The 14,348-nt window shown below is 33.8% G+C and overlaps 1 protein-coding gene and 1 long non-coding RNA gene across 2 annotated transcripts in view; both read right to left on the bottom strand.

Moving 5' to 3' along the window:
- Nucleotides 1–12,759, bottom strand: part of LOC128548568 (cleavage stimulation factor subunit 1-like) — a 35,434-nt gene extending 22,675 nt beyond the window's left edge. The window contains exon 1 of the mRNA XM_053523821.1: nt 12,639–12,759. Coding sequence (XP_053379796.1) covers nt 12,639–12,682 — 44 coding nt within the window. The 5' untranslated portion in view covers nt 12,683–12,759. The remainder of the gene's footprint in view (nt 1–12,638) is intronic.
- Nucleotides 382–2,605, bottom strand: LOC128548569 (uncharacterized). Its single transcript, XR_008367167.1, has 2 exons — nt 1,475–2,605; nt 382–566 (listed from the first exon to the last, which is right to left on the bottom strand). It is a non-coding gene; the product is annotated as an uncharacterized LOC128548569 (long non-coding RNA).
- Nucleotides 12,760–14,348: the final 1,589 nt, after the last annotated feature.

Below are 14,348 nucleotides of genomic sequence, written 5' to 3' on the forward strand. Positions count from 1 at the left end.
ACCTTTAGGTGGCAATAAGTGGAGTATTTAGACAGTTTTACACCATTATGCCACCATTATGGTGGAAAACATGTTTGCCACTTATTTCCACCAATCGCCACCTTCATGGTGGCAGTAAGTGGAGTATTTAGACAAATTACCACTAAAACGCCACCATAATGGTGTAAAATCTATTTTCCTTTAACGCCACTTATTTCCACCAATTGCCACCTATAGGTGGCAGTAAGTGGACAAAATTTCACCAAAATGCCACTATGGTGGCAGTCCTATTTTCCACTAAATGCCACCAAATAGCTGGCAATAGGTGGAAAATAAGTGGCAACCAGTGTAAATCGGCTGCACCTGCTGGTCCAAAAAAAAAAAATCAGTAGTAAGCAAAAATCAAATTATATTAATATATTTTTTATTTTTATGCGAAAAGCAAAGACCCTTCACAAGAAATCACAAAAGATCTGAACACCAGGATCAGGATGTTGTCAATGCAGCCTTGTTTTTTCATATTCCAGGATGGCTTAAGTCTCCAAATTTCGCTCCTTTGGATGTAAGGCCATTTTCTAGCACACAATCTGTAACAGAAAACCATACATCTATTAAAAGATATATTTTTTCTAACATTCTGAATAATTTAGCAGAAAATTGTAAATTTCCTCTAGGAAATATGAAATCAAAAGACTGAACTAACTCAATGACATAAAAACAAACTCTACAAACTTAATCTTTGTCAAATAATATGCCACATCTTTATTAAAACTGTGAGAAGTTTCATCAAAATCTACATTGTAGAAAAAATTCTATTTACTCAAAAGGATACATTGTTTTGTGGGAATACATGCATCTTGAATCAATAAAAGTGCAATAACAATGCAAAAACTTGAGATTTGATGAAAGATGTGGAAGCACCATTGCTCCAAAGCGATTTACACTTGTGTCAAATTTCATGAATATCTATCAATGTACTTGTTATGTAGGAATTTATGGATTGAAAAACAATTAAAGGGCAATAACTCTGACTAATGAAGTGATCCTGACTGCACATGCAATGCTGCCTGTAGTGATCTACATATTTATAAAGTTTCTTGAACATCCATTAATAGATACAGGAAATATCCCTATTTTTTACTGAATCAAGCGGAAATACTTCTTTTATTAGGTAAACAATTGCGTTAATGAGCTTATAATAATTACATGAGGTTTAGTGATTCTATAGACTAAGCTACTAAAATAATTTTCCAATTACAAGCATTTTCAGTTAATCTGACGGACAGTTGAAACAGAAAGGACAACACCAAAAATAATATCCCTCTGCCTTTGGCAAAAGATAATAATGGCACTTGGGTTTTTCATCACATTTATAATTAACATTTCTCATATAATATGCCAGAAAATTCTATTAATTGATGTATTTCTTTAAAAGAGATAGGTAAAATTAAGGGTTATTTAAACGTTAGCTTTTATAAAAACATATAATATTTACCTGATTCAGAATGATCTTGATATGTTTCTTTCATGCAGTAATAAGCTGTATGCTGCTCAGGTATACAGTCAGGCAGGCAGATCATGTCACAAAGTTGCACTTTTTTCACAGAAGGTTCCTGGTATGAACAGTTTAAAGTACATATTGTACCCTAAGTGCTAATCAATAATGTAAATAATAACAAAATGATACAATTTTACAAGCACTGTTATAAACATGATTGAGCTATATTCCAGAAAATTTATCTGGGATTTATCCATCTGCCAAACTTCCCAAGACATAAAAGGAGATTTGTTGATTTTAATTTCAAGCAGTATTTGTTAAGATTTAGTAAGTAAGACAATGTTAAAGCTAGTAATAATTAAAAAAAAATAAACAGTATAATATTGTTACCTCTCACAATGTGTTTCCATTTTCTCCCTGACAGACTCATCAAATGCCAGTTTTCAAATTTTGGTATTACTACACAGATAAATTGATTCCACACATACACTATTTTGGTCAGCTAAAGGTGTCAAATACTTATGTTGAAAAGCTATTGTAAAAGCATCCTTTTTATATACACTTCTTTTTTTTCAATTAATGAAGAGAAAAGGCAAGAACTATTTCTTTGCATCTGACCTGATGTTTGCCTGCATATATGAATCTTAACTGACCCAAATTCCACCTGGGGTTGTTTCTATACATTAGTGTGGGAGCTTGTAACTTGATCTTTCATTAATCTTATCTTTAACCAACTTTCACTCATGCAGAAATAATATGCTGTAGACACATTCAAAAATGATCTTTTCAGATTCGGACAGCACAGCCAATTTCCACTAGCTGCCACCTATTTTCCACCTTTTTCTGTCTTTCAGAATTGTTAATTGAAAAAGTGACTTATTAATATTTACATTGATATATTGAATATAATACAAAGATATAATAAATAATAATAAATATTCTGTCTCACAAAATAACCAAAGTTCAAATTTTCTGTATACCACTCTGAATATTATTTTTGTCCAGCTGGATACAGCGTAGACTTATTCTCATTTTAACGAAACCCTTTGAAGAAGGAGTCTGGTTATACTGTTTTGCAGATGTCTGTCAGTCTGTCGGTTGTTCGGTATGTAGACCATCAAAGGTCAAGTTCACAGTGACCTGGTACAGTTAAACTGTTTCCAGATATTAACTTGAGAACTCTTAGACCTAGGATCATGAAACTAAATAGGGAGGTTGATTATGACCAGCAGATGACCCCTATTGATTCTGAGGTCTGACGTCAATTGGTCAAAGGTCTAGGTCACACTGACCTTGAACGCTAGAATATTTTTTGCCCAATAACTAGAGAATGCTTTGGTCTAAGATCACATTTGATACAGAAGTCACTTTTGACTTGTAAATGACCCATAATTATTGATTTGAGGTCAGTACATCAAACAGCCAGTGCACAGTGACCAAATGATTTCTGTTTCTTGTACAGTTACTGAATGCATCAAGGGGGCATTTTGTGTTCTACGAGCTGTTTTCAATGTGGAGCAAAGTCCGGGTCCGTGTCAATTAGGCCTGAAGTTTGAAATTTAGTGTCCATTATACCTTGATTCCACCCTGAGTCCATGTAAAGATTTTTGTACATGGTAATCCAATGTCTTACAGTTTGCTTTTAAATCAAACATCACAAAAATTTCTAAGTTTTTTTCCACCTATTTGCCACCAAGAAAATTTTCTAAGTCCGTATTTTCCACTTAACGCCACTCAATTTCCACCATGAAAAAAAACTATGTTCTACTTTCCACCAGATTCCACCTTTTTGCCACCATAAAGAAAAACTATGTTCAAATTTACACCTTATGCCACCTAAATGCCACCAAAATAAAGTGGCATTTGGTGGCAAATTTACCACTTATGTGGAAAGAAGAGTTGAATTACACCAAATGCCAGCTAATGCCACCTATTTCCACAAGTTGCCACCCTTTTACCATGGAAATAAGTGGCAACCAGTGGCATTAGGTGGCAAATCTAGGGACGGGAGTAGAAAGGCTATTTTAATAAAAGATACTTGCAAAAATTGCAAAATTGCAACTGCTTTTGGCGAAAATCGGGAAAATTCTTACCCGAAACAGCAGGGTATTTCTGACGACACAAAGTCGGATAAGTCAATACACAGTCATGGCAGTGTCAGAGAAGGCAGAAAGCATCAAAAATTTGATTAAATTACTTTTAGTTTAAATGTTCTTTCAATAAATGAGCTGCAGAATTATTGGTAGGTTTAAAAGATAGATTGTGTTTGACACTGGCAGAAAGGACCATATAGATCAACATTATTTCCTCACAAAACTGATACGTTTCTGTAAAAACTTAATTAATGCAAGAAAAAAGTCACAATGCATATTTTCTTTTAAACTCGACTTCAAAGAAAATAAAGTAGAAAATATTAAATATGATTCTCGCATTGATTTCCCCTTGACTTATTTACTGAAGTTACCTTTCTGCATGATATGATGACATGATCACTGAGTCTGATGTCAGTAAAACTAATAATGGTTTTTACAACTATAATTAAAATAGTGTTGAAAATCTGACATTTTTTTCCGCACGCTTTCACATGCAGGCTTATTTTTGTTCCTGAAAATCTGAGGGTTATAATTTCAATTTGGCCAGAGCTAGCACTGAATCCGTCACTGATCAAGTTATTGACAGGAAACAATCTAATGGCCAGTGTCTTCAAACAGACCTCAACACTATCCTAGACATCTTACACCAGTCCTGTTGTTAGGGTAGCAAGACTTCAGTCTTCTATAACCCTCCCTATAAACATCTAAGAATGTCGTCATTATTATAATTAAGCTTTAATCTATAGATAATTGAGCAATTTCAAAATGTAATTACGCTTAATTACTAATTAAAATGTTAAAATAAGGTTATTTTAGCGAAAATAAGATTTTTTTACGAAAATTAGAAAATTATTTGTCTAAATTTCTTTATTTTCTAAAATTCTTTTTTTAATTTCTTAAACGAGTCATTCTATATTTTCGTCACATTTTCTGTCCCGGGAAAAATTCTCGAAGCAGTTTAAATATATGACATTAGAATCTGCCTTGGGTAAAAATATGTGACTAATTTAGTATACTGATGCACTTTTTTGGACGTTAAAGTATGTAAAATTGACATTTCCAATGTCCCCAGGTAATTTTTTAGATGTTTGAAGTAAAATTTTAAAAAACTGCAAACTTCTATAGCTAAAAAATATACCATCAATATTTATTTGACACTAAGTCCTGGTCTGAATGCTAATGTACATACAGTTGGAAATTCGGGAAAAGATCATCACTTAATTTGATTTCAAATTTTGTACCCAACTTTTATGCCCCTCATGTAACAGAAAGCTGTTCAGTCAAAATAACTGCTGAGCCCTCTATTATATTATCTATGCATCGCCGTCATTTGGAAGAGTATCATTTTTCAAGATAACATTTCAGGTGCCACGGCAGACATTTGTTTTTCTTTATCGAGGAAATACCATTTGAAAGTTGGCAAGTAGATGCGTAATTTTATTTTCTGTCCCTCATGTAACAGTGAATAATTCATTACAGTGAAAAACATGCGAGGTTTCATTAGTGTAAGATAAGTGTTTCAAAAGCGACAACTCCAAAAATAACACATCGGGCATCCCTAAGGGATTCATTATTATTTTAGATATACAAATACACAAAATAATTCACTCCTGTAACAGTCACTCATGCAACGGCCATTTTTATAACAGTAAAGACGCAAACTGTTACAGTAATGAAATTATTTCCAAAACAATGAATAAAATAAAACTATATGAAGAGTAGGTAGATCTAATTAACTTCAAACATTGTTTCAATTACTTCAAAATCCAAATTAAAAACATACATCAGCAAGCATAGCACTAATATCTTTAATTCTTCTGCCATATATGTATTTAGTTTTGTTGTTACAGGAGAGACATGTTGTGTGACAGCAAAGACAACTGTTTATATTTTAACTGATATACACCTTTATATCACGTCTATAAGTTGTATTTGAATATGTGTTGCCTCCTTATAAGATAACCGTTAAGTTTCATTTTAACAATAGGATGTCTGCTATTTAAATTGTATTTACAAGAAAGTTGTAACAGGAGAGACGTCCAGAGCAGTAACAGGAAAGACGTCCAGTCTGTAAATATGAATAATATACCACTGAGTGTATCTGAACCAAACTGAATTTACAATATGATAACTAGTGAGTATCTGTACTAATTCAAAATTTGAATCAGAAAAGTTATACAGTCGAATCCACTTAATACGAACTCGCTTGATATGAATTTTCAGATAAAACGAACAAAGTCTGGATTCCCCGGCTCAGTCCTTCTATTTCCTTTGTAAAATTATTTCGGTAATAGCGAACTCACTTCATACGAATAATCGGTAGATACGAACACATTTTGAAAGTCCCAATTAGCTTAAATGTTATAATTTTCCATCTTTTAATACCAGGGCTTTTTCCCCCTATAAATCTACCTCCCGTAAAAGGAGGTAATCCCAATGCAAAAAAGTATGTTTTTTTCCCAAATGATTATACCTAGGTAAAGATTTAAAGAGGTGTAAATAATTTTAAACACATTATTGACCTTCTATTGTCGATACAGGTAGGTCGTGTCTTACAAAAGATTATGTAGTACAAGCTTCATAATAGAAATAATGTTAGCAGTGGATATCATTTGGCACTCTGGACCTCGACCGCACATTGCAATTTAAATACACATACAGTTTTAACTTAATTAATAAATTAACTTAATCAGTTTAAAACTATTAAGTAGTTCCATATATCGGAATCTATTCACCGATGATACCAATGCTACTGCCCAACTTGCTCGAACAGATTTTCCGGTAAGTCATATATTCATTAATACGAATTTCGTTTGATATGTACACATTTCCCAGGTCCGGATGAGTTCGTATAAAACGAGTTTGACTGTATTTACATGCATGGAAACTATCGGTGTTTTATGTAACTGTTACAGGAGAGACAACAATATGTTATGTAAATGACAATTTGCATTTATAGTTTGAGTGCATATCTGAATAGATACTCTTATTTTTTGTATTTCGTTTAAAATACGCAACATTGACAACAGTACTGAAGAAATGAGCATGAATATCCCATTAAACTGGGACATATAATACAAGGGACAGACAGGCATATAGATGAATGATTGAAATAAGTGTTCTTTTAAGGTTACTTGCAGTCTAAAAATGATCTGATTTGCTAAATTAACTTCAAAAAGCTTACTGATTAATATACATGTAGTTTTACAGAAGACGATATGGTAATGTCAAATGCTGAACTTGACATAAAAGTTTCTGCCTCCAAATGGATTCGGATTGAGGAGTAATTGATTATAAACCCATAAAGTTAAATGATGAACCAGTTAAGACTAATGATAAAGTAGTGCATGAAGATCAAAAACCTAGAAAGACATCATGTACACAAGTGGTGGAGACACATGAACAAGATTTTCTTAGTGAGTCGGCAGATAGTAACACACAGGTCAGTAGAGCTTGAAGATCAAAAACCCATAAATATAGGTCGAACAGTAGTTGCAGAAGTGCTAGAAAATACAGTACGGACAAAACCAAAGCCATGCATAAACAAGCAGTGAGAATAACGATCAAAATTAGACAATCTTGCAGAAAAATCAGTTAGAGAACACAAAGTAGTTCCTGAAGTACGGTACATGTAGGTGACAGATAAACAGATTAATATGCCTGTAGATCACTAACAAACACTGTTGACACTTGAAATGCACGAAGAACCCGGACACAGGACTTAAAACATGTACAACAAGTAGAGGGATGACAAATATATACTGTACTTGCATTTAAAAAGACTGAAAATCAGATACCAGAGTTGACACAACACATGGATGGGCTAGCAGAGAGTGGTGTCAGATACACCACAAATTCCAGGAAGTATAAAACCAAAACCGTTAACAGATGAACCAAAAATAATAAATGAAACAGTTGCATCTGATGTTATAGAGCCCAAAGAGATAAAAGGTAATTGTAACACATGGAAGCTCAATGTCTGAAGAACTATAGCCTGCAGAAGAACAGAAACAGAACAACATAACACGGTTTGACGGAAGAAGGCAAAACATTGAAATAGCACATGCATCAAGAGAAAAACAAGACGCTGAATTTGAATATATCCAAAGTAAACAAATCGCCGTTATCCTTACTCACGTGTATTTGAAAAAGCTTGTGAAACATCATATGAATAAAGATTTGAAAAGAAACAACAACATTTTCACTTAGCTTCAGGGTGTGATGTACTTAATTTATAAAGAAAACATTCTTGTAATAAGTAGCACACATTTATTATAAAACAAATGAAAACATTTCGAATAATCTTTCATACAAAATCATGAAGAGGTAAAAGGTAAATATATAACCAGTATATGGTGATTGTTAAGCATATTTGAGCTGGTTATTCAATTTTCTTTCTTGTTTGTGTAACCGGACATGTTAAAGAACTAGACGGGCTAGGCTATGTTAGCCAGATTTCTCTCTGTCTCTCTCTTTATCTCGCTATGTTTCTGTACTAGTAGAATATACGAATTTGTCGTGGTGGGTGGCTATCTTTGTATGTAAAGTTTATTTTGAATAGAGCGCTATGTAAATCTGGTAAAATATAATGATAGTAATATGTCACTAGTATAAACAACATGTCATCTTGTAATCATTTTTATTTACCTGTACAATCATTATAATTAATTTTAAAAATTACAGTGAAACAAGATAAGTATGTTTTTTTACAGTTGATGTTGTTTCAATCTGATATCATTTTTCGAATTTCTGTTACAACAGAATGGTGTTAAACATACTTCTGCATATTTTTCACTCCTGTTACATAACAATGTATAATGGAAGAGTTATATTAAATGTTTTAAAAATATGGTCAAAAATGTTTTTGTTATGTTTTACAGAATGATTATATCTTTCAAAACTAATCAAAATATTGTTTGACTTTCTAAAAAAGAACCTTTCTCTCCTTTAACAGACAGTGTCCTTGACATAACACATAATTATTGCAATTATGAAAAAACTTGAGGTTGTAAATCTTTTTTAAAAAACATTTTCGCTATTTTCAGTCCGGGACATGTTTCGCATTTGTTGAGCAATTATTCTATTTTTATGTTCAATAAACGTAGTAACTGTTCTTAGTTTTCTGTTTAAATGTTACTGCCATAACAACAAGAGCTGTCTGAGGACAGCAACGCTCGACTATTCAACAGCCTTGTCAATTGAATGAATACGAAAGTCGAAAAAAGGGCATAATTTAGTGAAAAGCAAAACGTAGTTATGGAACCTGCATAGTGCTTATCAGCTCATGACAGTGGACAAGTGTGTGAAGTTTCAATCCATTCCCATTAGTGGGTACTGAGATACCAGCTTATCCAAACCAAAAGTTGAAAAAGGGGCATAATTTTGTAAAATGCGAAGTTGGGTTATTGACCCTTTGCACTGCATGTCATATCATGACAGTGAACAAGTGTGTGAAGTTTCAATCCTTTCCCATCAGTGGATACTGAGATACCAGCTTACATACAAAAACTTAACCAAAAAACTGCTAAGTCAAAAAAGGGGCAAAATTTTGAAAAAAACAAGAGGGCCATGAAGGCCCTGTATCACTCACCTGACCTACAGACCTAAAGATCATCAAGATTAACATTCTGACCAAGTTTCATTAAGATAAGGTCATAAATGTGGCCTCTAAAGTGTAAACTAGCTTTTCCTTTGATTTGACCTGGTGATCTAGTTTTTGACCCAACATGACCCAGATTAAAACTTGACTTTGAGATCATCAAGATTACCATTCTGACCAAGTTTCATGAAGAGACAGTCATAAATGTGGCCACTACAGTGTTAACAAGCTTTTCCTTTGAATTAACGCAGTGACCTAGTTGTTAACAAGCTTTTCCTTTGATTTGACTTTTGATTTGACTCGGTGACCTAGTTTTTGACATCACCTGACCAATATTTGAACATGACCTATAGATCATCAAGATTAACATTCTGATCAAGTTTCATTAAGATATGGTCATAAATGTGGCCTCTACAGTGTAAACTAGCTTTTCCTTTGATTTGACCTGGTGACCTAGTTTTTGATCCTACATGAGATTCAAACTGGACCTTGAGATCATCAAGATTACCATCCTGACCAAGTTTCATGAAGATACTGTCATAAATGTGGCCTCTACAGTGTTAACAAGCTTTTCCTTTGAATTAACGCAGTGACCTAGTTTTTGACTCGACATGACCCAAGTTTGAACTTGACCTAAAGATCATCAAGATTAACATTCTGACCAAGTTTCATGAAGATATAGTCATAAATGTGGCCTCTAGAGTGTAAACAAGCTTTTCCTTTGATTTGACCTAGTGACCTAGTTTTTGACTCCACCTGACCCAGATTTAAACTCGACCTATAAAGCCTCAAGATCAACATTCTGACCTCTACAGTGTAAACTTGCCTTTCCTTTGATTTGACCTGGTGACCTGGTTTTTGATCCTTCATGACCCAGATTCAAACTTGACCATGAATTCATCATAAATTTGGCCTCTAGAGTGTTAACAAGCTTTTCCTTTAATTTGACCCGGTGACCTCGTTTTTGACCCAAGATGACCCAATATCAAACTCGTCCAAGACTTAATTGAGGGTAACATTCTGACCAATTTCATCAAGATTGGGCCCAAATTGTGACCTCTAGCGTGTTAACAAGCTTTTCCTTTGATCTGACCCGGTGACCAAGTTTTTGACCCCAGATGACCCAATGTTGAAATCGTCCAAGATTTTATTGAGGGTTACATTCTGACCAAGTTTCATTAAGATTGGGCCAAAAATGTGACCTCTAGAGTATTAACAAGCTTTTCCTTTGATTTGACCTGGTGACCTAGTTGTTGACCCCAGATGACCCAATGTTGAACTCGTCCAAGATTTTATTGAGGGTTACATTCTGACCAAGTTTCATTAAGATTGGGCCAAAAATGTGACCTCTAGAGTGTTAACAAGCTTTTCCTTTGATTTGACCTGGTGACCTAGTTTTTGACCCCATATGACCCAATATCAAACTCATCCAAGATTTTATTGAGCGTAACATTCTGACCAAGTTTCATTAAGATTGGCTCAAAATTGTGACCTCTATAGAGTGTTAACAGTCAAATTGTTGACGATGACGGACACAGGGCGATCACAAAAGCTCACCTTTGAGCACTTCGTGCTCAGGTGAGCTAAAAATGAATAGAGTTATGGGACCTGCTTTGTGCATGTCAGATCATGACAGTGAACAAGTGTGTGAAGTTTCAATCCATTCCCATTAGTGAGTACTGAGATACCAGCTTACATACAAAATCTTAACCAAAAGATTCTAAGTCAAAAAAGGGGCATAATTTTGTAAAAAAACAAAATAGAGTTATGGAACCTGTGTAATGTAAGTCAGTTTATCACAGTAAATAAATGTGAGAAGTTTCAATCCATTCCCACAAGTGGTTAATGAGATACCAGCTTACAATTACAAAACCTTAACCAAAAATTTCTAAGTCAAAAAGGGGCATAATTTTGTAAAAAAGCAAAATAGAGTTATGGAACCTGTGCAATGTAAGTATGTTTATCACAGTGAATAAGTGTGTGAAGTTTAAATCCATTCCCACATACCAGCTTACATACAAAACATTAACCAAATAGGGACGCGGACGCCAACGGATGTATTTACTGTATCTTATGATAAAGTATCAGTCACTGATATTATTGTTACAGGAGGGAAAACATGTTGGTTCTGTCTTCAGATTATGTTCTGTTTTGGTAAAACGAAGAGGTATTAAACTTGCATTTTGTTAAATTTACATTGAGATATGTTCTATTTATTAAATCCACCAGATGACAACAACAAATGATGATGGTTAATTTTCAAAAGTTACCATCCCAAAAATGTGAAGAAAATATAGAATGACTCAAATACTATATTAGTACATGTCTTCATATGAAAAATGAGTGATTTTTATCTCACAATAACGAAATAATCATCATTTATAAATTGTTCTTTTATTAACGAAAATAACGGGATTTATGTATCAGCCGCGTTTAATTTTACGATTTGATTTTGTTCCACGCAAAATAGGACGAAATCAACACTCACATTGGATTTTCTTTTCAAAACCATGCTAAATATAAATATTTTTTCTTGAAACTTAACATGGATACATAGAAATATATTCCTATTCATTACTTTCTAAAGATTGATTTTGCCGGACACATGAGATTTCTGCGCATACATAATCAGGCGAATTCAAAACCGCACTAAATATTATTATTTTTTCTTGAAACTTAAAATGGACACGTAGAAATATATTCCTAATAAAAGCTCAAAAGGATCTTTTAAAAATATTCATTCCTTAAAATTTTAAGATTTGATTTTGCCTCTCAGTTGAGATTTCAGCGCATATAAAATCGGGCAAAATCAACATCCGTATAAGTTTTTCGTTTATTAATCATACAAAATATATTATAAATATTTTTTCCTGAAAATTGACATGCACACGTAAAAATATATTTTTGATAAAAGCTTGAAAGGATTTTCAAAAAAAAATATCCATCACTTTAAATTTTATGTCTTGATTTGACCTGTCACTTGAAATTTCCGCGCATGTAGAATCGGCAAAATCAAGACCTGTATACGTTTTTTGCTTCAAAACCACCCTAAATATAAATATTTTTTCTTGAAAAGTGACATGCACACGTAGATATATATTTTTAATAAAAGCTTAAAAGGATTTTATAAGATATTCATTAGTTTAAATTTTATGTCTAGATTTCGCTAATTTGATTAGATTTCGCGAAATCTACTAGATTTCGTTATTCAGTCATACCGGTATTCATATTTTCTAAAATATGCAAAATGGAGGAAATATAAAATGAAATCATACAACTATTTCTGAGGGGTCGAAATGTCTTTGGGATCGAATTGTCCAAGAAAATCAAATTTTGGGTTTGAAATGTCTTGGGGTCGAAATGTCTTGGGGTCGAAACGTCCAAGATTCCCTGTGAATAATGTGTGTTGAATAGGAGAGAGTTGCATCGATAGCTGGTGTAATAGAAATTGACTGAATTCACGAAGTACCTTATCATAAGCCTATATAACAGATCTCTTTGTTTCACTTCCATTTATTCGTCTAGTTTTGTACATTAGCTCGACCGGTTGGCAGAATTTTATATCGACACCGGTCTTTAGTGCTAAAAGCCGTGACTCGAAAAAAGAACGTACGGTCATAAGCAACCCCTGTACTGTTGCACCGATCAAAACAATAAGCTGACCGCTAAAAGTTGGAGAAAACTATTTCTCCATGATTAATGTGCTTTGTTGGTGTGTATATTTATATTTTATTGGAAGCTTAACATGTTTTGATTCTTTATATAATGTGTTAGTCTGATTACTGGTGAAATTATAGCAAAAAACTCGATTGATCACTGATTTTGTCCAGAACTTGCACACTGTCGGCGTCAAAAGTACATATTTTCTTGCTTGAAGATTGATCTACATATAAATCCCACTGTTTCGTGGATAAAGAAACAATACTAGTTTGGTAAAATTAAATATTTAAAATCATTGCTAAAACCTCCATTTCGTTAATAACCGTCAATGAAAGAGAATTCGGTGTGATGTCCTCACTGTATACATGTTTGCTTGCAGTGCTGTACAAATGTTTCCGACTTTCGTAAAAAAAGACAGTATGCCAGGCTTTTAGCAACTGACTTATTTATTAAATGTAGGCTTTTCCCTTGCTCCTGTAGTATATTTCTTCATAATTATAACCCGCAAACGAAGTTCGAAGGAGGGGTTATATAGGAGTACCCATGCGGTCTGTCTGTCTGTCCAGTCTTTTTATATGTGTGTCCTCATAAATTTGATCCTGCAATTACTTGAATACTATTACACCTACCTCTCTCAGACTTCATACACACATAGGCAATATGTAGTTAATGCCCGTCCTCTTTTTTTTCTTATCACTTTAAAGTCAATGTCACACTTAAGAGGTCAAAGGTAAAAAAGGGTCATTTTTGGTCGTTTTTTGGACTTGGTCACATTCTATTCCCTCACAATACTACCTGCATAATACATTTCTAGAACCTGTCACTTCAGCAAAAATACCTTGATGTAGATATTTCAAATGATCTCTTGTGTGTCACCTACATTAATAGATCAACTAAAAAGGCAGATCAAGCCCTAGGTTTCTTTCGGAGGAATATAAAGGTCAACTTGGCTCAAAAACCCTTATGTCCGTGACCCTAGTTAGACCACATCTGGAATATAGCTCCGAAGTTTGGTCTCCATACACCCAACCTCAAATATGCCAAATCGAAGCTGTTCAAAGAGAGGCAACATGTTCGACTGTGTCCAACTTCAGCTGCACTTCCAGTGTCACTGAAATGCTATATATATACAGTCTAAAATGGCGCAGGTAAGATGTTCCATTATAACATCATTAGTGATGCCTCGATGATCTATTATAATCGAAAATTGATCGAAAATTTCAAAGTCGGCGACAAGCGATTATAGTTTTGAGTAATCGATTGTCGATCAAATGAGTTTGCTACTATTCAGAACAAACGTGTTTTTTTTGTTCGTTTTCTCTGTCTATGACCTGTGGAGTTTCCACTTTTTCTATTTTACACTTGGTTTCAAAACAGTTTCTCAAAATAGTGACGGATCAGCCAAATCTGACTGAGCCAGATAGATGTTTCCATATTCTGGCAGTGCCCAGTCTCACATGTGGTAATATTTCAGCAGAAGGACATCCTTTGAAGACTAATCTTGATTTGCATGTTGTGG

The sequence above is a fragment of the Mercenaria mercenaria genome, chromosome 14 (genome assembly GCF_021730395.1).
Source record: "Mercenaria mercenaria strain notata chromosome 14, MADL_Memer_1, whole genome shotgun sequence".
Taxonomy (NCBI): Eukaryota; Metazoa; Mollusca; class Bivalvia; order Venerida; family Veneridae; genus Mercenaria; species Mercenaria mercenaria.